The 24575-nt window shown below is 45.9% G+C and overlaps 1 protein-coding gene across 1 annotated transcript in view; it reads right to left on the reverse strand.

Annotated features, from left to right (window-relative positions):
- Positions 1-12167, reverse strand: part of tmem9 (transmembrane protein 9) — a 59166-nt gene extending 46999 nt beyond the window's left edge. Inside the window, exons 1-2 of the mRNA XM_078420449.1 lie at positions 11991-12167; positions 6271-6362 (exon numbers count right to left, since the gene is read on the reverse strand). Of these exons, the coding sequence (XP_078276575.1) occupies positions 6271-6362; positions 11991-12059 (161 nt within the window). The 5' untranslated portion in view covers positions 12060-12167. The remainder of the gene's footprint in view (positions 1-6270; positions 6363-11990) is intronic.
- Positions 12168-24575: the final 12408 nt, after the last annotated feature.

Below are 24575 nucleotides of genomic sequence, written 5' to 3' on the forward strand. Positions count from 1 at the left end.
TGTCTGTCTGTCTGTCTGCCTGCCTGTCTGTGTCTGTCTGTCTGTCTGTCTGTCTGTCCGTCTGTTTGTCTGTCTGTCTGTCTGTCTGTCTGTCTGTCTGTCTGTCTGTCTGTCTGTCTATCTACCTATCTATCTATCTATTACTTAATAATAACGCAGGTGAGCTTTGAGCCCAACGGGTCCACCCTGTTCTAATATACTATAAATAGACACAAAGTGCTGGAGTAATTCAGCGGGTCAGGCAGAACCTCTGGAGAAAAAGGGTGGGTGATGTTTCGGGTCTGGACCCTTCTTCAGACTGAATGTAGAGGGGAAGGAACAGGAGGAATGATGACCGGTTACTCCTGCACCTTCAGTCTATCGTTGGTCTTCATATTCTCTTTGGAGACCCCAGACGTACTTCAGTTTAACTCATTGGTCAGTACACTGACTCCTAAATCATCTGTCTGAGAATACATCCAGCACGAGATGGCCAATCAGTAACAGTGTGTAGACACGCTGCTCAATTCTCCTTCCCCCAGCTTGAAGTAACAAACTTAATGGTTACACCGTTGGGGGCAGCACTGTGACCTAACGGTAGAGTTACTACCTTACAGCACTTGGATTCGATCCTGACTACGGGTACTGTCTGTATGGAATTTGTACGTTCTCCCTGTGACCACATAGGTTTTCTCCGGGTGCTCCGGTTTCCTCCTACATTCCAAAGATGCTCAGGTTTGTTGGTTAATTGGCTTTGGTACAATTGTAAATTGTCCCTAGTGTGTAGGATAGTGCTAGTGCTGGGCAGCATGGGCACGATGGGCCGAAAGGTCTGTTTCCGCGCGGCATCTCTAACTATCTGTATTTCTTCAACTAACTAGTTGCAGATGGAAGCGATGATTTTCCCGTCTGTACCAAGGGAAAATACTGGGACATTGAGAGTCAATGTTAAGGTACAAAATAAAGAAAACATATGAAAGTATTGCTTGTCTACTTTCAGAAATATTTTTATTCCAACCACTTGCTTCGTAAACATGAACTAAAATCAAGTAGGACCTGATTAAAAGAAGGGCCAGCCACATTCATTCCATTGTGTGTAAAAGCAACACATTGCTCAGATAAATCTAGCTCAAATAAGAAATTAGTTTTTGTTGCCCTTCCAATTTCCTGCATTCAGTGACCAAGTTGCCACAGTTGGCCGATTCTTCTCCAAACACTGATATGCAAAATGGACCACGACCAAGAAAAAAAAAATTAATTGACCTCCAAGTGCTTAAACTAACATGAAGTCTTTGCTTGAAATTAAAGAGATTATCTGTTGCTGGAAACGATCTAGATAATCTGGTACCCTTCGCACTTTCTTGCAAGACTAGCAGCTTTTCCAAATTAGGGGATGTCATTCATATTAATACCGCAACACACTTTTAATTCACCATTTCTCTAAAGGAATCATATGACGGTATAATCAATTTTCCAGAGAACTACAGTAGGTGAATTGAATGGAAGTATGAGAATCAGAAACAGGTGAAAGCAAGAACCCAGCCTGTGGTGGTTTTATACAGAGTAGAGGAAACCAGATACCAATGGGTTTAGAGGCAGCACAGGAGTTGGGGCCCTGGTGAGCATGAAGCCATTGTTGGTAAGGGGACCCTGGTGAGTGGCGAATCTGTGGAATTCATTGCCACAGAAGGCTGTGGAGGCCAAGTCAATGTTTATTTTTAAGGCAGAGGTAGATAGATTCTTGATTAGTACGGGTGTCAGGGGTTTAGGGGGAGAGGCAGGAGAATGGGGTTGGGAGAGAGAGATAGATCAGCCATGATTGAATGGCGGAGTAGACGATGGGGCGAATGGCCTAATTCTGCTCCTATCACTTATGAGTTGAACATAGGGTGGCCACGGTGGCGCAGCAGTAGAGTTGCTGCCTTACAGCGCTTGCAGCGCCGAAGACCCGGGTTTAATCCAGACTACGGGTGCTGTCTGTACGTTCTCCCCGTGTCCGCGTGGGTTTTCTCCGAGATTTTCGGTTTCCTCCCACACTCCAAAGACGTACAGGTATGGAGGTTAATTGGCTTGGTGTATGTGTAAATTGCCCCTAGTGTGTGTAGGATGGTGTTAATATGCGGGGATCGGCGTGGACTCAGTGGGCCGAAGGGCCTGTTTCCACGCTGAATCTCTAAACTAAACTAATCACAAGAAATGGGCCCGATTACTTTAACAAACACAGAGAAGCCAGATCCGGGTAAGTTTCAAGGAAGCGCAGGAAATGGGCCCAGTGAGCTCAGAGAGAGCAGGGAAACAAGATCCTGGTGAGTTTGAAAGGGGTAGAAACTAGGCCCAAAGGATTTTAAGGGAGTACAGGGATGGGGCCCAGTGAATATAGAGGGAGTGTTGGAAACAGCACTCCGATGAGTTTAAGGTGAGCACAGGGGCTCCATTGAGTGTAAAGGAAGTGGGCAAATTAAAGTGCCATGCGTTTGAGGCAAGAAATGAGGGCCTGGTGAGTTTAAAGGGAGAGTGAGCAATGTGGCTCCAAAGAGGCAGATGTTGAACCGCCAGGCTTTCCAAACAATTGGAAAGCGAATTGTTGGAGTTTTATTGTACATTCAGGATATATTTTGTTTAATTTAGAGATACAAGGTGGAAACAAGCCCTTCGGCCCATCGACCAGCGATCCCCGCACATTACCACTATCCTACATGCACTTGGGACAATTTGACTGATACCAAGCCAATTAACCTACAAACCTGTACTTCTTTGGAGTGTGGGCGAAAACCGAAGATCTCGGGGAAACCCCACATGGTCACGGGGAGAACGTACAAACTCTATACAGACAGCACCCGTAGTCGGGATCGAACCCGAGTCTCTGGCACTGTAAGCGCTGCAAGTTCTAGTGATTAGTTTACTTTACTTTAATGAGTTTGCTAAACTGCAGTACAACTTTTAGCAATTGCTGCATTAGTAATCTTAGTAATCCTTCCAAGTTAGCCTAACAGATTGATTTAAACCAGGATACAGTCGTCTATTATTAACTTTCCAAAGAGGGAGATATGTTAAGCACATTGTGTTCATTGCAATATACGCAATATTGAATGATGTCACACATGGAAAGTATAAACTATAGACCTTACATTTCACGGAGAATTTTAACTGCTCATAAAATGGACTTGTTCTGTGAAAATGCCTTGTGGCCCCTTCGTAGCTAAATAGGCTGACAATGTACTTCAATAAGTACTTGTGCATCCATCAATATGTTGGAAATGAATAGGTTTCTTGAATGGTGACTGTTTCTATGCTTCCCACCACCAAACTCCCAAGAGAAGCCAGAAGTTTCATTCAACCAGCGGCCTCAAGTCCAACCTGCCAGTCCCTGCCTGATCTTTACTCCAGGAGATAAAGCCAACTCCTACGTCCCTCTCTGATAATCAACCCTCCTGATCCCCTCTCGGAACCATTTACCCTTCTGCACCACACGCTCCCAGCTTCTCTCTGCTCCTGATAAGAGCAACGCCATTCCTCCCGCTTGTCAGGCTTTTATCTACTGGGATTAATTGGGCAATAAGCAATATTTCATTACTTCTGCACTTCCCATATTAGATCTCTTGTTTCAACTTTATTAATCATCCCATCCAATTTTATCTCCAGTGAAACACACAAACATTTGATAAACTACCTTGCGGGCACAGGATCCTCGCTGTCTGATTTTACTGCATGAGGTGAAGCATAAAGCAGCCTATCGCCAAAGGGAGCTCGTTCATTCAATCCAACAGAACAGGTGGCACGGTGGCGCAGCAGTAGAGTTGTTGACTTATAGCGCCAGAGACCCGGGTTCGATCCTGACGATGGGTGCAGTCTGTATGGAGTTTGTACGTTCTCCTCGTGACCGCATGTGCTCCAGTTTCCTCCCATACTCGAAAGATGTGTAGGTTTGTAGGTTAATTGGCTTAGGGAAAAATTGTAAATTGTCCCTAGTGTGTAGGATAGTGCCAATGGGGATCACTGGTCAGCGTGGACTTGGTGGGCCAAAGGGCCTGTTTTCATGCTGTATCTTTAAACTAAACTAAACTAAACTCTTTTCTTACCTGCCCATTTACCTTCTTTGGAGAGGTGCTAAATACACACAGAGGTCCTTTGGAGGTGAAATGCTTTGATTTGGGGAAATCACATCTTGCGGTTAGAGCCAGCTTGAAAGTAATCCCTTTGCCTTGGGACGTGACCAAGTTTTGAAAATACAAAAAGAATCCCAGCAGGAAACGCCAGGTTTCCTTTTCGTTAATTTTTCCAATTTTATTTACTGTCAGGTTCCCTGACACCAAGTTCCATAATTTAGCTTCCAAGCACGCTCACCCCAATATTCCAGTTCCCTTTCTGCCCACCTGTAATAGATTATAGGGCATTTTAGCAAAATGGCAGGAGCAATTGTTAGTCAGTGGTCTCAAGGAAGGAAACAAAGTGGGTGATGTGCAGCAATTCTTCAAAGTTATGTCTCTGGATCATGGAAAGGCTTAGATGGAGTGGATGTGGAGAGGATGTTTCCACTAGTGGGAGGGTCTAAGACCAGAGGGCGCAGCATCAGAATAAAAGGGATGTACCTTTAGAAGGATGAGGAGGAATTGTTTTAGTCAGAGGGTGGTGAATTGCCACAGACGGCTGTGGAGGCCAAGACATTGGGTATTTTTAAAGTGGAGATTTTTGATTAGAAAGGGTGTCAAAGGTTATGAGGAGAAGGCAGGAGAATGGGTTTGAGAGGGAAAGATAGTTCAGTCGTGATTGAACAGCAGAGTAGATTTGATGGGCCGAATGGCCTAATTCTGCTCCTTTGTCTTATTAACATGACTACACTCTACATGCAAGGTCACCCAAACATATAGAACATGGAATATTACAGGATATAAAAAGGTGTGAAGAAGTATCCCGACCTGAAGCGTCACTTTTCCATGTTGTCCCGAGATGCTGCCTGACCTGCTGAGGTACTCCAACACTTTTGTTCTTTATTTTTGTACAGAACAGTACAGCACAGGAACAGGCCCTTCGGTCCACAGTGTTTGTGCCAACATAATGCTGAAATAAACCCATCTCATCGGCCTGCACATCATCCGTTACCCCTACATTCCTGTCATATCCACGTGATTCCAGGCAATCTCTGGATTGTAAATCCTCAAAGAGGAGAAGAAGCATTTGGGATGGCACTAAAACGCTCAGATCATGAGACCAGGAGCATTGTGAAATATTCAGGACCATTAGCAGCAGAAGACTAAGTGGACCAGCTCACAAGCTATCCACATGTGGTAGAACATGCAGCTCCTACATTGGGCCAGGTCAGAATGCTATCAAGTCATTCTTGATCCGACAAGAAGAGGAATTAGATGGCCCTGCGGCTAAACCTTTCACTTTAGATTCAGAACTGTATTGTCACATGAATCGTCCGTGTCTTTTTTTATTTTTTTAAAACTAAAAGATATAATGTTGGGAACTTGGTGTCCCTGCAGCTTGTAGAACCTCAGTGACTTCTAGATTTAAAAGGTTCAACACCCACTCACATCCCAGAAAGGAACAAACTGTATGGACAAACGGGTGCTCAAAACAAGTTAAAAAGAAGCACTCAAATGAATATCGAACTATTCCATTAAATATTTGAAAGTTTTGTCAACGTATCAATAAACCATTGCAATCAGGTTACATTGTACTTCATGCAGGCCCTTGAGTTGCTTTCCAATTATCCATCATCAATCTGCTTCAAGACCATAAGCCCCAGACTCTCTCTCTCTGTGCTTCAATAGCTCACAACCCAAGCATTGGATTCCCCAATTTTAGGTAACCTCTAACAATCCCACCCCCTCCTTCCCTCCCCTGAGCCCCATCCAGACTCGCACCTATTTTGCCTCTCCCCCTCGACTCCTTCCTCTAGTTTCACAATTTTCAACTCTTCAATCCTTTTGTCTCCCACCTTCTGTTTTTTTCATCAATCTGCTTCCAGTCCTCAAAGGCAATAGAAAATTTTGGAATTGCGCTAATTCATTGTGCAGCACATTCATTGTGACCAGCCAGTGCTGGCTCGAAGGGCCGAATGGCCTCCTCCTACACCTATTTTCCACTTGGAAGCCTTTCATAGACAATAGTCAATAGGTGCAGGAGTAAGCCATTCGGCCCTTTGAGCCTGCACCGCCATTCACCGTGATCATGGCTGATCATCCACAATCAGTACCCCGTTCCTGCCTTCTCCCCATGCCCCTTGACTCCGCTATCATTCTTTTGAAGCAGGCAATGTTACTGAGATATTAAGACCAATCTTACCAGTCTTTTTGGGCGATATTCTTGTTGTAGATGTGGCCAGTCAGGTTCCTGTACAGAGGACAAATGCACTTGCACCTCACATCTTCCGAGCTCTGGAGAAACAGACAGAAATTGTAAGCATTTCCCAACGCTACTAAAACATGACTACTTTCTTCATTCCTTAACACTGTGGAATCAGTGGAACCAAGGAAGGATAAACTACATCACATGTACACTACATCTCCCAAGCAACAACACACACAATAGAACACTGCAACAATGCCAATACAAAGTCCACAACTAAAGCTCGCAGAAACTTACGAAAATCAACAGCAAACGTTGTGTGGTGTTTCTCTCCTGCACTACCTGATGTACTCAGGTATGGCATGATTTGTCCGGATAGCAGGTAAACCCAAGTTTGTCCATTGCATCTAGGCACATGCGAGAATAATAAACTGATATCATACCCTTAGTCATTTCACCTCGTGGAAGTGGTGGTGGCAGGGAAGTGAGACTGCTCAGTTTATATCAATAGCAGGATTGAATTCCATAAGCAATCCAGTGTGGACAGCATGGACAGTAGCTACATTCGAGAATAAATTGGTGGGTGACTGAAGAATCAGTCTGAAGAAGGGCCCTGACTCGAAATGTCACCTATGCATTATCTCCAGAGATGCTGCCTGACCCGCAGGCCCTTCGGCCCACCGGGTCCGCACTGACCAGCGATCCTCGCACATTAACACTACCCTACACCCACTTGGGACAATTTTTACATTTACCAAGCCAATTAACCAATTAAGTGTGGGAGGAAACCAAAGATCTTGGAGAAAACCCACGCGGTCACAGGGAGAACGTACAAACTCCGTACAGACAGCATCCGTAGTCGGGATCGAACCCGGGTCTCCGGCACTGCATTCGCTGTAAGGCAACAACTCTACCGCTGCGCCACCGTGCTTCACTAGTTATATTGCCTCCATATATTGACGGTTTTCATTCAAAAATAATAATCAAATTAAAACAAGAAGAAAAAATTCCATCCACCGTTCTCTCAATTGGTATTCGCCCATCTGTCCATCCCCCTATCAGTTTACAGATATTACAAATTAGGATTAAGCACAGATTAGGCAGAGAGAGACTGGATAGGAAATTGGATATAAATAGACCTTTCACTTTAAGCTGCGCCATTTTTCGCACAATTCAGTTTTGTTTAGTGTCATCACTGGAGTAACACAGATATGGCAGATAATATATGTAGATAATTTCTGGCAGATATATATGGGGCAGATGATTTATAATATATGGCAGATAATTTATGTAACATCAAGTCCCACAAATAAAAGTGAGAAAGCGATCTGTTAAATGGATTCACCCATGTTTTGCTGCAAGTCAAAGTCTTTGGTGAGCCCATGTTTGGAAGGATTTTCTTACCTCCAGTTCCCTCCCCTCTACTTTCAGTCTGAAGAAGAAATCCCGACCGGAAACGTTGCCTATCCTTTTTTCTCCAGAGATGCTGCCTAACCCGCTGAGTTACTCCAGCACTTTTATGTGTCTATCTTTGGAAGGATTTAGTTGACTTGGAGGGTTACAGAATGTGAAGATGGTGTTGAAATTTAAAACACCATAATGGGCGGTTGATGGTTGGGACAGACCGACCAGGTGGAGGGTCTCTTCTTCATGCTGTCTTTTCATACAGCATGATAGAACTGATGTGATGGGAACTTGAGAGGGAAGATGCTGAGAGATTCTCTTCCCCACCACCCTGCCATCAGGTGGCCAGACTAGAGATCATAAGGGTTAGCCACTTACAGCATAGAGTAAGCTAGGGATTTATTTTAAATTTACAATTTTATGATGGAAAAGAATAACTACACTTCAGGATGTCAGCATGGTGTTGCAAGTCATAGATTAATACTTATACAAGGTGGAAACAGGCCCTTTGGCTCATCACATCCATTAAACATCATCCAGGGAGATGGAATTCAATTCAGAGTAGTGTGAAGTGATGTACTTTCAGAGGATCTATGTATAACATTAAGTATTGTAAACAACAATGGTTCAATTTTAATAAAGTACAGATGAATGGCCAGATACACAAGTCTTTAAAAATGCCAGAGCAAGTATATAAGATGGCAAAGGAAGTGCAGAGAAACAAGGAACTACAGATGTTGGTTTACAAAAAAAGACACAAAGTGCTGGAGTAACTCAGTGGGTCAGCAGGATCTCTGGAGTCTGCAGGTTGTACCAGCTTCAAAGTCGTCTTGTTGAGTCTCATTGTCTGTAACCCTTTTCACCTAGTCCACTGTTAACAACGGGCTGTTTTCTTTATCATCGTTACTATTTGCATATCTTTCATTCATTTGTTCTATATCTCTCTCTATATCACTGTCTATATCTCTCGTTTCCCTTTCCCCTGACTCTCAGTCTGAAGAAGGGTTTCGAGCCAAAACGTCATCTATTCCTTTTCTCCAGAGATGCTGTCTGACCCGCTGAGTTACTCCAGCTTTTTGTGTCTATCTGGGGAACATGGATAGGTGATGTTTTGAGTCAGGACACTTACTTCAGACAAGAGTCCTGATCTGAAATACTACTTATACATGTTCTCCGTAGATGCTGCCTAAACTGCTGAGTTACTCCAGCACTTTATGTCTTTTTTTAAAAGGCATAGACGTTACTCATATTACACTTTGAGGAACCTTGCTGGAATTTTGCAAATCACAACTTATATCATATCTGGACAACTTATATCATATGTGGCACCACCATGCAGGAAAATTGCAAACACAGTAAACCCTCGTTATAACGGGCCATAGAGGGAAAAATGGTGTCCATTATTGCCAATTGGCCACTATAATCAATTAAGGTATTATCATTGTATAAGTAGTAGAAACAAACATAGAAACATAGAAAATTGGTGCAGGAGTAGGCCATTCGGCCCTTCGAGCCTGCACCGCCATTCAATATGATCATGGCTGATCATCCAACTCAGTATCCTGTACCTGCCTTCTCTCCATACCCCCTGATCCCTTTAGCCACAAGGGCCACATCTAACTCCCTCTTAAATATAGCCAATGAACTGGCCTCAACTACCTTCTGTGGCAGAGAATTCCACAGATTCACTACTCTCTGTGTGAAAAAAAACGTTCTCATATCGGTCCTAAAAGACTTCCCCCTTATCCTTAAACTGTGACCCCTTGTTCTGGACTTCCCCAACATCGGGAACAATCTTCTTGAATCTAGCCTCTCCAACCCCTTAAGGGGTTGCTGGTTAATACGCAATAGGACACAAAGCGTTGAAGTAACTCAGCAGGTCAGGCAGCGTCTCTGGAGAACATCATGGATAAGTTCCATTGTGGGCCGAGACCCTTCTTCAGACGCTCGGTCCAGAGCTGGGCCTGGAATCCAGGTGAGTTGTTGGTCCCGGCCTGCTGGCAGCCCCAGGAGTGGCGAAGATTGGCGGAGTCAATGGATTGCAGGAACGGGTGGCGAGGCCTGGAAGCGGCCCAGGAAGTTGGGTGGGCCGGTGGTGGTGGCGGAAGGTCCGGCCTGGTCTTAGCGTAAACCGAGGGGGGGCGACGTGGGGGCAGCTGTGGTTCCAAGCGGCTGGGGAGGTGGTACGGGCAGCCGTCTGTAGGACAGGCCGCTATAACTGAAATCCGTTATAAAGAGGTCCATAACACAAGGGTTTATTGTTAATTTCTTGAATCTTTCCAGCATATGGAACTTCAGCTATGGTAAAAAAAACTAGTAAAGTTTTGCTCAGTAAAGGCTAGTAAAGTTAGTGCTATTTGCCTCAGTTCAGAGCAGGTTAAGACTGGAAGTATTAGAGATATTAAAGACAATGACAAGATTCCACAGAAGTAAATCTCTACTGTGTGCTGAGAGGACCAACAACTATGGGGGGTCACAAAATTATCAACGAGACACGAAGGAGAAACTATTTCAAGCAGTTCTGGTCATCCTGATACAGAAAGGATGTGGAGACTTTGGAAAAGATACAGAAGAGGTTTACCAGAATGCTGAACGGATTGGAAGCTATTCCAGTAGCCAGTAGCTGTAAGGCGAGGTTGGACAAATTTGGATTATGTTTTTCAAGAACACCAAAGGTTGGGGAGGAAACCTGATAGAAGTATATAAAATTATATACTAGAACCTGGGGTGGAAATATCAAATTACCGGCGATCGCTTCGCTCAACACCTGCGCTCGGTCCGCATTGGCCAAACTGATCTCCCGGTGGCTGAGCACTTCAACTCTGAAGAAGGGTCTCGACCCGAAACGTCACCCATTCGTTCTCTCCCGAGATGCTGCCCGACCTGCTGAGTTACTCCAGCATTTTGTGAATAAATCGATTTGTACCAGCATCTGCAGTTATTTTCTTATACTTCAACTCCCCCTCCCATTCCCAGTCTGACCTTTCTGTCATGGGCCTCCTCCAGTGCCATAGTGAGGCCCACCGGAAATTGGAGGAACAGCACCTCATATTTCGCCTCATATTTCGCAGCTTGCAGCCCAGTGGTATGAACATTGACTTCTCCAACTTTAGATAGTTCCTCTGTCCCCCTCTTCCCCTCCTCCTTCCCAGATCTCCCACTGTCTTCCTGTCTCCACCTATATCCTTCCTTTGTCCCGCCCCCCCCCTGACATCAGTCTGAAGAAGGGTCTCGACCCGAAACGTCACCCATTCCTTCTCTCCTGAGATGCTGCCTGACCTGCTGAGTTACTCCAGCATTTTGTGAATAAATACCTTCGATTTGTACCAGCATCTGCAGTTATTGTCTCAAATGACCAGGGCATAGCTTTGTGACAAGGGCAATACTTGAAGACGATGTGCAGTGCAAGTCTTTTTTAACAAAGATTGGTGGGTGCCTGGAACAAGTTATCAAGGGTGCTGGTGATGGCAGTGACAATAATGGCATTTAAGAGGCTTGTAGATCTCTGCACTGCCATGGTGGGATTGGATTATGTGTAAGGAGATAAGATTCATTTATCTTGGCATAATGTTCAGCACAGATATTGTGGGCAATCTGAAGAAGGGTCTTGAATATTCCAGACAAAAGGGGAGTATCAATTGGATAACTTTAAAAGGGCCTTAGACAGATATCTGGGGATTAGGAATTTAGCGGAGTGGCAGATAACATGCTCTGCAGATCTGGCCTTTTAAAGAGTGAAGAGAAGCCAGGAAGGCCAAATGACCCGAAACATCACCCATCCCTTCTCTCCAGAGATGCTGCCTGTCCCCACTGAGTTACTCCAGCATTTCGCGCCTATTAAAGGCCAAATGACTCTCCCCAGGTGCACAAATGCATGTTTGAACGTGTAATTTCTGTAATAGGGCAGAGTTATGTTATGATATCTTACATATAAAACCGTCATGCCCAGTGCTGGTGTTAAGGTGGTGGTTATGGTTGATCTCTAGCCTAAGTATAGTGATGGCTGTGCTGATTGATCCCTGTGTATGATACACGTTTGAACGTGTCATTTATGTAATAGAGCAGAATTATGTAATGATATCTTATTTACAGATCATCATACGCGGTGTTGTTGTTGCAGTGTCCATCTCTAAGGTATCTCTCAGACAGTGAAGTGTGCAGATGCTGGGTCGGTACAAACAGTGGAGGCTGTGCTGATGTATAATCACACAAGGCAGCCTCAGGGTGTGTGTGTGTGTGTGTGTGTATATATAATTCAACATCAGACAGTGGGTGACTTGAATCGGGAACTGCGTCTGTCTTCTCGCCCTTACCTTGGAGGATTCAGTCACGGCCAACACGACCAGCAGGTACACCACGGTCAGGACGCTGCTGACCGCCATGGGCTCAGGTTTTGAGGCAGGAGCTAAGGAGAATGGATGGATGGATGGCCTCCTTCCCTCCCTCCTTCCATCCACAGCGCAGCTCTCCTCCCGCCCCCTCTCACCTTCTATTGGTGCCATCTGCTCCCAGATCCGCCTCCTGATTCATCCCCAGTGCCGTCCTTCATCCCTGCGCTTGCTGCACCAGCACCAGCATCTCTGCCGAAGATAGGCGCACAATGCACTGAGATACTCCAGTATTCTGTGTCTGTCTGCGGTGTAAACTAGCATCTGCAGTTCCTTAAGTTCCCACATTCCTTCTCTCCAGAGATACTGCCTGTCCCACTGAGATACTCCAGCATTCTGTTTCTATCTGCAGTGCAAACCAGTAGTTCCTTAAGTTCCCACATCCCTTCTCTCCAGAGATACTGCCTGTCCCACTGAGATACTCCAGCGTTCTGTGTCTGTCTGCAGTGTAAACCAGTAGTTCCTTAAGTTCCCACGTCCCTTCTCTCCAGAGATGCTGCCTGTCCCACTGAGTTACTCCAGCGTTCTGTGTCCATCTGCGGTGTAAACCAGCATCTGCAGTTCCTTCCTACCAACACCTCTGCTTGTGGCCACATAGAAACAGGGAATATTTCACCTGTTGGGTCTTTTCTCCAACATCCATCCAACATAAATACAGACCCACCACCCACCCTTCACTGGATAAGTCCATTTGTTAGAGGAGTATAAGTTCATTAGTCATCGGAGCAGAATTAGGCCCATCGGCCCATCGGGTCTAAAGAATATTCCCCAAATTCTTGAATTGTGGCTTCATTTCCCCTCGCTGAGTTCCTCCAGCACTTTGTGCATTTTGCTCAAGATTCCAGGGTCTGCAGTTCCTCGCCTCTCCAAAGTGCAGAATACACTCTCGCAGCTACAGAGAAAGTGCAGATAAATCAAAGTGCAAGGTCAGTGACAAGGTAGGTTGGAAGATCGCAAATTCATCCTTTGTTCATAAAATCCGTTCAAAGCTTGATAACAGGCGGCACGGCACGGTAGAGTTGCTACCTCACAGCGCCAGAGACCCTGGTTCGATCCTGACTAGGGTGCTGTCTGAGCTTGCACGTTCTCCCCGTGACCATGTGGGTTTTCCCTGGGTGCTCCTGTTTCCTCCCACACTCCAACAAAAGCGTTTCACTGTACCTCAGTACACATGGCAATAAACAAAACTAATAACTGATAACCTTTGATACTCTTACTAATCAAATTAGTCCATCATTGAGATTTACACCCTTTGAGGGGCTATGATTGACAATAAACATGTTTAGTTGTAGGATAGTGTTAATGTACGGGGAACACTGGTCGGTGCGGACTAGGTGGGCCGAAGGGCCTGTTTCCGCACTGTATCTCTAAACTAAACTAAGCTAAACTTTCACTGTACCGAGCGAGGTACAGTGAAAGTTTAGCTTAGTTTAGTTTAGAGATACAGTGCGGAAACAGGCCCTTCGGCCCACCGAGTCCGCACCAACCAGTGATCCCCGTACATTAACACTATCCTACACACAAGGGATAATTTATACTTGTACCAAGTATACAAACCCAAGCCAATTAACCTACAAATCTGTACGTCCTTGGAGTGTGGGAGGAAACTGAGGATCTCAGAGAAAACACACGCGGTCACAAGGAGAATGTAGAAACACCATACAGACAGCACCCATAGTCGGGATTGAACCCGGGTCTCTGGCGCTGCAAGGGCTGTAAGGCAGCAACTCCACCGCTGTGCCACCGTGCCGCCGAAAGTCTTTTTTGTTAGGTATGATCCAGGCAGTGAAGACAATATATGATTACAATCTATATACGTTGCAAATAGCATATGGTAAATTATATAATTTCATTGATTGATATGATCATGTACATGGCAGATACAGTACTGCTCTTGCATAACACCATAAGGCATAGGAGGAGAATTAGACCATTCAGCCCATCGAGTCTACCCCACCATTCAATCATGGCCAATGTGAGACCCTCTGATTTTGCCACAGACGGGTCAAAAGTGGGGCAGACTGACGATTAATCTGGGAAGAGCAGGGCTCCTTCTGCCAGTTAGATTGGGTCTTTGTGAATGGACTGAAGATTGCCAGCATATTCAGAGATACTCTTTCTCTGCTTTGAGCAGTCATAGGTAACTCGGAGTTGGTGGGGTATACTGCTGTTTTCCATAGAACGTGGAACAATGCCACAGAGGAACAAGCCCTTCAGCCCATCATGCCCACACCAAACATGATGCCAATTTAAACTCACCTCCTTTGTCTGCAGATTATCCATATCCCTCCATATCCTGAATCTAGTTTAGTTTAGGTTATTATTGTCATGTGTACCGAGCGAGGTACAGCGTAGATGAAAAAATTAAAATCTTCATTTACTTAATTTTGATTGGAATTAAACAAGGTAACGAAAGGGTGTGCATTTTGGGAGTTTTTTACTGGGACTTGTACACCTCAGTAAACAGGTCTGCGTTAACTTGCTGCTTGGCCTCCATGTCTATGTTCATCAGACTACATTGAAACCTCCAGGACGAGATCAGGGATGGGATCAAACTGACTATCCTGTCACTTAACACATGTGCATTTGGTTGGGGGTGGAGGCAATGTAGGTCGAACAGTTTCCTTTACCTGCTCTTACAGTGTACAGTGATTGGCAACAACCTTGTTGTCCAGTGGGATCCTGGTGTACATATCCATTGCTTCCCGAAAGTGGAAACATGGGTAGCAAATAAGGCGTATGGCATGCTTGCCTTCATTGTTCAGGGTTCTGAGTGTACAAGTTGAAAGTCCAACAAGGGAGGGGGCGGTATTGGACTTAATCTTGGGAAATGAGGCCGGACAGGTGGCTGAAGTGTCAGTGGCAGAGCATTTTGGTGACAGTGATCACAATTCAGTGATATTTAAGGTGGTAATGGAAAAGGATAAAGAGGGACCAGAGGAAAGAGGAAAATTTCTAAATTGGGGCAAGGCCGATTTTAATCTGATAAGGCAGAAGTTGGCCCTGGTGGACTGGGATCAGCTTCTCGTGGGGAGGACCGCATCAGAACAGTGGGAGTCATTCAAAGGAATAATTGAAAAAGTACAGAGGAAGCATGTTCCCCTAAAGTTCAAGGGTGGGACAAACAAGTCCAAAGAACCTTGGATGTCGAACGATATAGTAGGATTGATTCGAAAAAAAAGGGGGGCTTTTGGAAGGCATAAAGAACTTAAGGCACAGACATCATTAGAGGAATACAGAAGGTGTAGGGCGGTTCTTAAAAAAGAAATTAGGAGAGCAAAAAGGGGCCATGAGATAGCACTAGCGGGCAAAATAAAAGAAAATCCCAAAGTGTTCTATAAGTATATCAAGGGTAAGAGGATAACGAGGGAAAGAGTGGGGCCCATCAGGGACCATAGTGGAAAGCTGTGTGTGGAGCCAGAGGATGTAGGAGATGTTTTAAATGATTTTTTTGCATCTGTTTTTACGAGGGAGGAGGGTGATGCGGACTTAGAAATGGAGCAGGAGGGTTGTGATGTTCTTGAGCATATTGCTATTGACAGGGAGGCGGTGCTGGAGGCTCTGGCAGGCTTAAAAGTGGATAAGTCTCCGGGCCCTGACGAGATGTATCCTAGGATGCTGAGAGAGGCAAGGGAGGAGATTGCGGGGGCTCTGGCACAAATTTTCAGAGCCTCTCTTGCAACAGGGGATGTACCGGAGGACTGGAGGATAGCTAATGTGGTGCCATTATTTAAAAAGGGCAGTAGGGATAAACCTGGGATCTACAGGCCGGTGAGTCTGACATCGGTGGTGGGGAAGCTGCTAGAAAAGATTCTGAGGGACAGAATCAGTCTTCACTTGGAGGATCGAGGATTAATTAAGGATAGTCAACATGGCTTTGTTAAGGGAAGGTCGTGTCTGAATAACTTGATTGAATTTTTTGAAGGGGTGACCAAGGAGGTAGATGGGGGTAGTGCAGTGGATGTGGTATACATGGATTTCAGTAAGGCTTTTGACAAGGTCCCACACAGGAGACTAGTCAAGAAGGTAAGAGCCCATGGGATCCAGTGCACCTTGGCAAAATGGATAAAAAACTGGCTTAGTGACAGAAGGCAGAGGGTGATGGTAGAAGCGTGCTTCTGTGACAGGAGGCCGGTGTCCAGTGGGGTGCCGCAGGGATCGGTGTTGGGTCCCTTACTGTTTGTAATCTACATAAATGATCTGGATGTCAACGTACAGGGCATGATCAGCAAGTTTGCAGATGACACAAAGGTAGGGGGGGTGGTGAATAGCGAGGAAGGGATCTGCAAGCTGCAGGAAGATATAGATGAGATGGTCAGATGGGCGGAGCAGTGGCAGATGGAATTTAATCCTGAAAAGTGCGAGGTGATGCACTTTGGCAGAAATAATTTGGAGAGGGAGTACATCATGAATGGAAGGACCCTAGGGAAGACAGGGGTACAGAGGGACCTTGGACTACAGGTACACAAGTCTTTGAAGGCAGCAGGACAGGTGGACAGGGTGGTCAAAAAGGCATATGGGTTACTGGCCTTCATTAGCCGGGGCATCGAATATAAAAGTAGGGGGGTAATGATGGAACTGTACAGAACACTGGTGAGGCCACAGCTGGAGTATTGTGTACAGTTCTGGTCACCACATTATAGAAAGGATGTGATAGCTTTGGAGAGGGTGCAGAGGAGATTCACCAGGATGCTGCCAGGGATGAAGGGCCTCGGCTATGAGGAGAGACTGAGCAGACTGGGGTTGTTTTCCCTGGAGCAGAGAAGGCTGAGAGGGGACATGATCGAGGTGTACAAGATCATGAGGGGCATAGATAAGGTAGATGGCGGGGAACTTCTTCCACTGGTGGAACGTTCAACAACGAGGGGACATAGACACAGGGTAAGGGGAGGGAGGTTTCGGGGGGATGTGAGAAAGAACTTTTTCACCCAGAGGGTGGTTGGAATCTGGAACTCACTGCCTGGGGTGGTGGTGGAGGCGGGAACACTCACAGCGTTTAAGAGGCATTTGGATGGGCACTTGAAATGCTACAACATTCAGGACTACGGTCCAAATGCGGGAAAATGGGATTAAAATTAGACTGTGTTTGGTAACGGGCGGCACGGACACGATGGGCCAAAGGGCCTCTTTCTGTGCTGTAGGACTCTATGACTCTATGACAAGTTGGCAAGGCATGTTGGAGTATTGTTTCCAGTTCTGGTTGCCGCATTACAGAAAGGATGTGGTGCACAATGTGTTCACCAGGATGTTGCCTGGATTAGGGGGTATCAGCTGTAAGAATAGATTGGAAAAGTTTGGACAAACACAAAATGCTGTAGTAACTCAGTGGGACAGGAGAGAAGGAATTGGTGATGTTTCGGGTCGAGACCCTTCTTCAGATCAGTTTCTTTGGAATAGATGATGGGAGACTTGATAGAACTGCACGGTGGCGCAGCGGTAGAGTTACTACCTTACAGCGAATGTTGCGCCGGAGACTCAGGTTCGATCCTGACTACGGGCGCCGTCTGTACGGAGTTTGTACGTTCTCCCCGTGACCTGCGTGGGTTTTCTCCGAGATCTTCGGTTTCCTCCCACACTCCAAAGACGTACAGGTTTGTAGGTTAATTGACTGGGTAATATGTAAAAATTGTCCCTGGTGTGTGTAGGATAGTGTCAATGTGCGGGGATCGCTGGACGGCGCGGTGGGCTGAAGAGCCTGTTTCCACGCTGTATCTCTAAATCTAAATCTAAAATCTAAATCTAATCAGTATTTATGGGGTAGCAGCCTGTAATGCAAACAAAACCACTCTTCAAACTGTTCACATGTCACTTCAAGCAGTATGTTTTCAGGTTGGACTGTGACAAAGATCCTTGTATCCTTCTCCAGAACCTCTTTGCAGATCCACACTCTGTACAGAGTGGGCAACGGTCCCCTTCTCTATGCATGCAACAGTAAAGGCCAGGCAGTATGTGGTGCAATACATTCTAACCTCTGTAACCTGTCTCCCATATCGGCAAAATGTGAGGTCTTGTCCACAGGTGAGAGTGGATCTCAAATCAATTGCTTTCCTGTCCATGGATCGGAGTCAGAGTCTTTGAAATTTTTGGAGAATTGGATGATATCATAGAGTCATGGAGTGAAACAATGTGGAAACAGGCTCTTTGCCCCAACTTGCCCACACCGGCCAACATGTCCCAGCTACACTAGTCCCACCTGCCTGCGCTTGGTCCATATCTCTCCAAACTTGTCCTATCCACACTCTGTATCGGGAGGGCAATGGTCTCCTCTCTACAGCAGCCACCCCCAGGGCAGCATATAATTATACTGCTTTGCAGAATGAGATTGGACCTTCACTATTATCCAGTGCCATCAGAGTCAAAACAACAGTGCCCGCCTGATTCTTTCTTTCAGGACTTTCTAGATTTAGATTTAGAGATACAGCGCGGAAACAGGCCCTTCGGCCCACCGAGTCCGCGCCGCCCAGCGATCCCCGCACATTAACACTATCCTACACACACTAGGGACAATTTTTACATTTACCCAGTCAATTAACCTACAAACCTGCACGTCTTTGGAGTGTGGGAGGAAACCGAAGATCTCGGAGAAAACCCACGCAGGTCACAGGGAGAACGTACAAACTCCGTACAGACGGCGCCTGTAGTCAGGATCGAACCTGAGTCTCCGGCGCTGCATTCGCTGTAAGGCAGCAACTCTACCGCTGCGCCACCGTGCCGCCATTTGAAGGCTGTGATCTTATCTGCCATTTCAAACACATGACATACACTTCTCTGCATAGGCATATTTGTGATTGAAGTAGTCAAATATATCAGCAAGATATGCAAGCTGTAGTAAGTCCCAAAAGAGTTCCATGAAATGAGACTTTTTCTGGGATAGGAAGGATTCAAGTTCACGTTGCAGTTCACGAGCTGAGTTCCAGCTTCACTACATTCAGCCACCGCACTTCAGCATGTGAAAGTAGGTGTTTGGTGATCATCTCTCATACCTCCACGCATGGCAACAATTACATGAGATCTGAGGCCACTTGCTTTTGCAAAATTCATGATCGTAATTACAATAATGAGGACATTGCTGAGCTCCAGAGATAACCACCCACTGTCAATATCTCCATAAGAATGAGCCAATGTCATAGTCATAGAGTCATACAGCGCGTGGAAACTGGCCCTCCAGCCCAACTTGTTCATGCCGACCAACATGCCCCACCTCCACTTGTCCCAGTGTTTGGTCCATATCCTTCTAAACCTATCCTATCCTCGTCCCTGTCCAAATATTTTTTAAACGTTGCGATAGTATCTGCTTCAACTATCTCCTCTGGCAGCTGATCTCCATCAGCATCATAGACAATAGACAATAGGTGCAGGAGGAGGCCATTCGGCCCTTCGAGCCAGCACCGCCATTCAATGTGATCATGGCTGATCATTCTCAATCAGTACCCCGTTCCTGCCTTCTCCCCATACCCCCTGACTCCGCTATCCCTAAGAGCTCTATCTAGCTCTTTCTTGAATGCATTCAGAGAATTGGCCTCCACTGCCTTCTGAGGCAGAGAATTCCACAGATTCACAACTCTCTGACTGAAAAAGTTTTTCCTCATCTCAGTTCTAAATGGCCTACCCCTTATTCTTAAACTGTGGCCCCTTGTTCTGGACTCCCCCAACATTGGGAACATGTTTCCTGCCTCTAACATGTCCAACCCCTTAATAATCCTATACGTTTCGATAAGATCTCCTCTCATCCTTCTAAATTCCAGTGTATACAAGCCTAGTCGCTCCAGTCTTTCAACATATGATAGCCCCACCATTCCGGGAATTAACCTAGTAAACCTACGCTGCACGCCCTCAATAGCAAGAATATCCTTCCTCAAATTTGGAGACCAAAACTGCACACAGTACTCCAGGTGCGGTCTCACTAGGGCCCTGTACAACTGCAGAAGGACCTCTTTGCTCCTATACTCAACTCCTCTTGTTATGAAGGCCAACATTCCATTGGGTTTCTTCACTGTCTGCTGTACCTGCATGCTTCTCTTCAGTGACTGATGCACTAGGACACCCAGATCTCGTTGTACGTCCCCTGTACCTAACTTGAAACCATTCAGATAATACTCTGCCTTCCTATTCTTACCACCAAATCATAAAGAGTCAAGAGTCAAGAATGTTTAATCATCATATGTAACAACAACACAACATTATAATTCTTACTTAAAGCAGCTTAACAGGGCAATATACATGGATAATATATAAAAATCAAAAAATTCAATAAACTAATAAACGAGAAATTGTTGCATTTAAGTAGGCGCAAGGAGCTGCAGATGCTTTTTACAAAATAAACCACAAAGTGCAGGACTAACTCAGCGGGCCAGGCAGCATCTCCCAGGAGGACATGGATAGGTGACATTTCGAATCGGGACCTTTCTTCAGACTCTTGAAGAGGTCAAAAGTTCAGCGGTCCGAAAAAGGGTCCTGACCCAAAACATCCCTTATCCATGTCTTCCAGAGATAGACACAAAGTGCTGGAGTAACTCAGCGGGTCAGGCGGCATCTCTGGAGAAAAAGGATGGGTGACGTTTCGGATCGGGACCCTTCTTCATCCTCCTGAGATGCTGCCTGACCCATCGAGTTACTCCAGCACTTAATGTTTTTGTTTTGGTTGCAATTGAGTGTTACTGTATTAACATCCCTCATTTTGGAAGTAGAAGAAACAGCTTTAAATGAAGATAAAGAATCTTGCCTTATGATAGATCGGCCAGCTATCACTCAGTGCTTGCTGCACAAAGTCAACCTTCTTCATCACACAGTGAGTTGTGTGTGCCTGCAAATTCTACAGGCAGGCAGTAGGTGGCATGTCAGTATAAATGTTTGCTTTGTTCCCACATGCATTTTGAATTCTGCAGCTGATTCAGTTGCTAAGTCAAAGCCAAGAGCAAAATTGCGCAAAACATGTTTATGCGGTGAAGCCTTTGAAGGTGGAACAAATGGGCCACAGAGGGCAATCAGAGGACTGCATACTTTTGCACCTCCGTTTTTGGTTCTGCTTATTTTTTCCATTTTGTTCTTCAAACCGAGTGAGTGCTGGAGGGGTTAACCTGGACAGAGGGCAAGTGTCCCATCACAAATGGGCCAAACCTTTTGGGTGGCGCAGTTGCGCAGTGGTAGAGTTGCTGCCCCTACAGCGCCAGGGACCCGGGTTCGATCCTGACCACGGAAGCTGTCTGTGCGGAGTTTGAACGTTCTCCCAATGATCGCATGGATTTTCTCCGGGTGCTCCGGTTTTCCTCCCACATTCCGAGGACGTATAGGTTTGTCGCATAAATGGGTTCTGAAAATTGTTCCTAGTGTGAAGGATAGAACTAATGTGTGGGTGATCGCTGGTCGGCGCGGAATCGGTGGGCTGATAGGACCTGTATCCACGCTGTACCACTAAACGAAACTAAATGCCAGATAATTATTTATCTGTTCCTCCACTCCGTTAGCAAATAAATCCCCATTTACACCCCCTCAGATCTCCCCACCAACTTCCCCAATCACCTCCCCATCAACATCATCACTCTGAAGTTGGGTCCCGACCCGAAACGCCACCCACAGATGTTCCATCCACAGATGCTGTCTGACCTAATTAATTCCCGGAATGGCGGGACTATCATATGTTGAAAGACTGGAGCGGCTAGGCTTGTATACACTGGAATTTAGAAGGATGAGAGGAGATCTTATCGAAACGTATAAGATTATTAAGGGGTTGGACACGTTAGAGGCAGGAAACATGTTCCCAATGTTGGGGGAGTCCAGAACAAGGGGCCACAGTTTAAGAATAAGGGGCAGGCCATTTAGAACGGAGATGAGGAAAAAAAAATTCAGTCAGAGAGTTGTGAATCTGTGGAATTCTCTGCCTCAGAAGGCAGTGGAGGCCAATTCTCTGAATGCATTCAAAAGAGAGCTGGATAGAGCTCTTAAGGATAGCGTAGTCAGGGGGTTTGGGGAGAAGGCAGGAACGGGGTACTGATTGAGAATGATCAGCCATTATCACATTGAATGGCGGTGCTGGCTCGAAGGGTCGAATGGCCTCCTCCTGCACCTATTGTCTATTGTCTATTGTCTATTGACCTGCTGAGTTACTCCAGCACCTGGTGTTTGAGTTTAGTTAATTGATAGGTGTACCGAGGTGCAGTGAGAAGCTGTTTTTGCGTGCTAACCAGTCAGCAGAAAGACTATACATGATTACAGTCGAGCCGTCCAGTGTTCAGATACATGATAAAGGAAATTTTGCTTCAGATTCCAGTTTCAGCAGTTCCTAATCATCGTATCAGCATCATTATTCCCCCTGTGGAGGTATAGATAGGCTAGACAGTCATAAACATTTCCCTAGGAATGAAACATCAATGACTAGAGGGCGCAGCTTTAATGATAGAGGGGCAACAGATTAAAGGAGATGTGCGGGACAAGTTGTTTTATGCAGACAGTGGTAGGTGCCCGCAATGTGCTGCTATAGGAGGTGCTGGAAACAGATACAATAGTCCCCATTAAAGTGCTTTTAGATTGTCACATGGATATGCAGGAATATTTGGTTTAGTTTAGTTTAGAGATACAACGCGGAAACAGGCCCTTTGGCTCACCGAATCCGCACCGACCGGCAATCCCTGCACACCAAGACTATCCTACACACACTGAGGACAATTTACAATTTTACCGAAGCCAATTAACCTACAAACCTGTATGTCTTGGAAACGTGGTAGATTTACCAAGAGTTGCTGCCTTGCAGCGCCGGAGACCCGCGTTCGATCCTGACTACGGGTGCTGTCTGTACGGAGTTTGTACGTTTTCCCCCTGACCTGCATGGGTTTTCTCCGGGTGCTCCGGTTTCCTCCCACACTCCAAAGACGTACAGGTTTGTAGGTTAAATGGCTTCGGTAAGTTGTGAAATTGTCCCTGGTGTGTGTAGGTTAGTGTACGGGGTGACCGCTGGTCAGCGTGAACTCATTGGGCCAAAGGGCCTGTTTCTGCGCTGTTTCTTTAAAATCGAACATAAGGCATTAGTGTGCGTTCTTGGCCATAGCATCAATATGGTGGGGCAAGGGCAAATTGTTGATGATATCTGCACCTAGGAACCTGAAGCTCTCGACCATCTCCACTTCAGCATCATTGATGAAGCCAGGGGTATGTACTCCACTAGTGTTAGTGTGCGGGGATCACTGGTCGGTGCGGACTCAGTGGGCTAATGAGCCTGTTTCTGTGTTGTATCTCTAAACTAAACTAAACTAAACTAAACTAAACCAAAGATAGACACAAAATGCTGGAATAACTCAGCAGATCAGACAAAATCTCTGGAGAAAAGGAAGGGGTGACCTTTCGTGTCGAGATCCTTCTTCAGAGTCTTGACCCGAAAGGTCACCTATTCCTTTTCTCCGGAGATGCTGTCTGACCCACTGAGTTACTCCAGCATTTTGTGTCCATCTTTGGTTTAAACTAGCACCTGCAGTTACCCCACCTAAACGAAACCCCAGTGCGAGGCAACGCTTGCCACGGTGTGCACACAAAAATGTGCCTGCTCCCAAGATTCCCTCACTGCCTGGGCAGTTGGGAGAAATATGCCTTGTAGCAGAATCCCGGGAGCTGTGAGAAGCAGGTCCAAGACAGAAGACGGATAGTACTCATCCAAGAGTTCATTCCCAGCTCCCCGTACACGTCTGGCCCAGACTGTCTCCTCCCTGCCTTTCTCAGCTGACCCTGGCAGCAGCTGCACCTGATTATCGCTCATTGCAGTCCGCACTAACAACTCATTATCGCCAGACCTGAACTAATACTGCAATAAAACGCGGATTCCAAGTCCCATTATCAGCCATTTGATTTAAAACGTCAGCAACTTGAAAAGAAAACTGGGGACATTTGGTCCTCTCGCTTTTCCGCCAGATTAGTTCGAGTTCAGGCTTCGGGCCATGAGGTGGTGGTTGCATCAAAGCGAAAATAAGTCAAAGGAGACCAAGTTGTGGTGTTGTTTTAATCCTGGGAATTTAGGCTTTGATGGGGGAGGTGAGGTGATGATATGGTCCGACGTGGAAATGATGGGCGAGGGGGCAGCACAGAAAGTTCATTAAATATCCTGGGGATGTCAGCTGAATTTAGATCAGTTGAGTTTTAGTTTTAGAGATGCAAGCATGGAAGCAGGCCCTTTGACCCATCGGGTCCATGCCAATCGGCGATCACCCGAACACTAGTCCTGTTCTACACACTGGGGACAATTTACAGAGGCCAATTAATCTACAAACCTGCAGATCTTTGGAATGTGGGAGGAAACCGGAGCACCTGGAGAAAACCCACGGGGTTACAGGGAGAACGCACAAACTCCGCACAGATAGACCGGATCAAACACGGCTCTCTAGCGCTGTAAGGCAGCGGCTCTAGTGTGGCGCCACTGTGCTGCACTTGCAGATTTATGCTACAGGAACCATGGTGGATAGTAAATTTGTTTGTGCAATATCAAATTTCTCATGAATTTCCACAGGTGTATGATAGAGAGCGTATTGA

This window comes from Rhinoraja longicauda, chromosome 24 (genome assembly GCF_053455715.1).
Source record: "Rhinoraja longicauda isolate Sanriku21f chromosome 24, sRhiLon1.1, whole genome shotgun sequence".
NCBI classification, from domain to species: domain Eukaryota; kingdom Metazoa; phylum Chordata; class Chondrichthyes; order Rajiformes; family Arhynchobatidae; genus Rhinoraja; species Rhinoraja longicauda.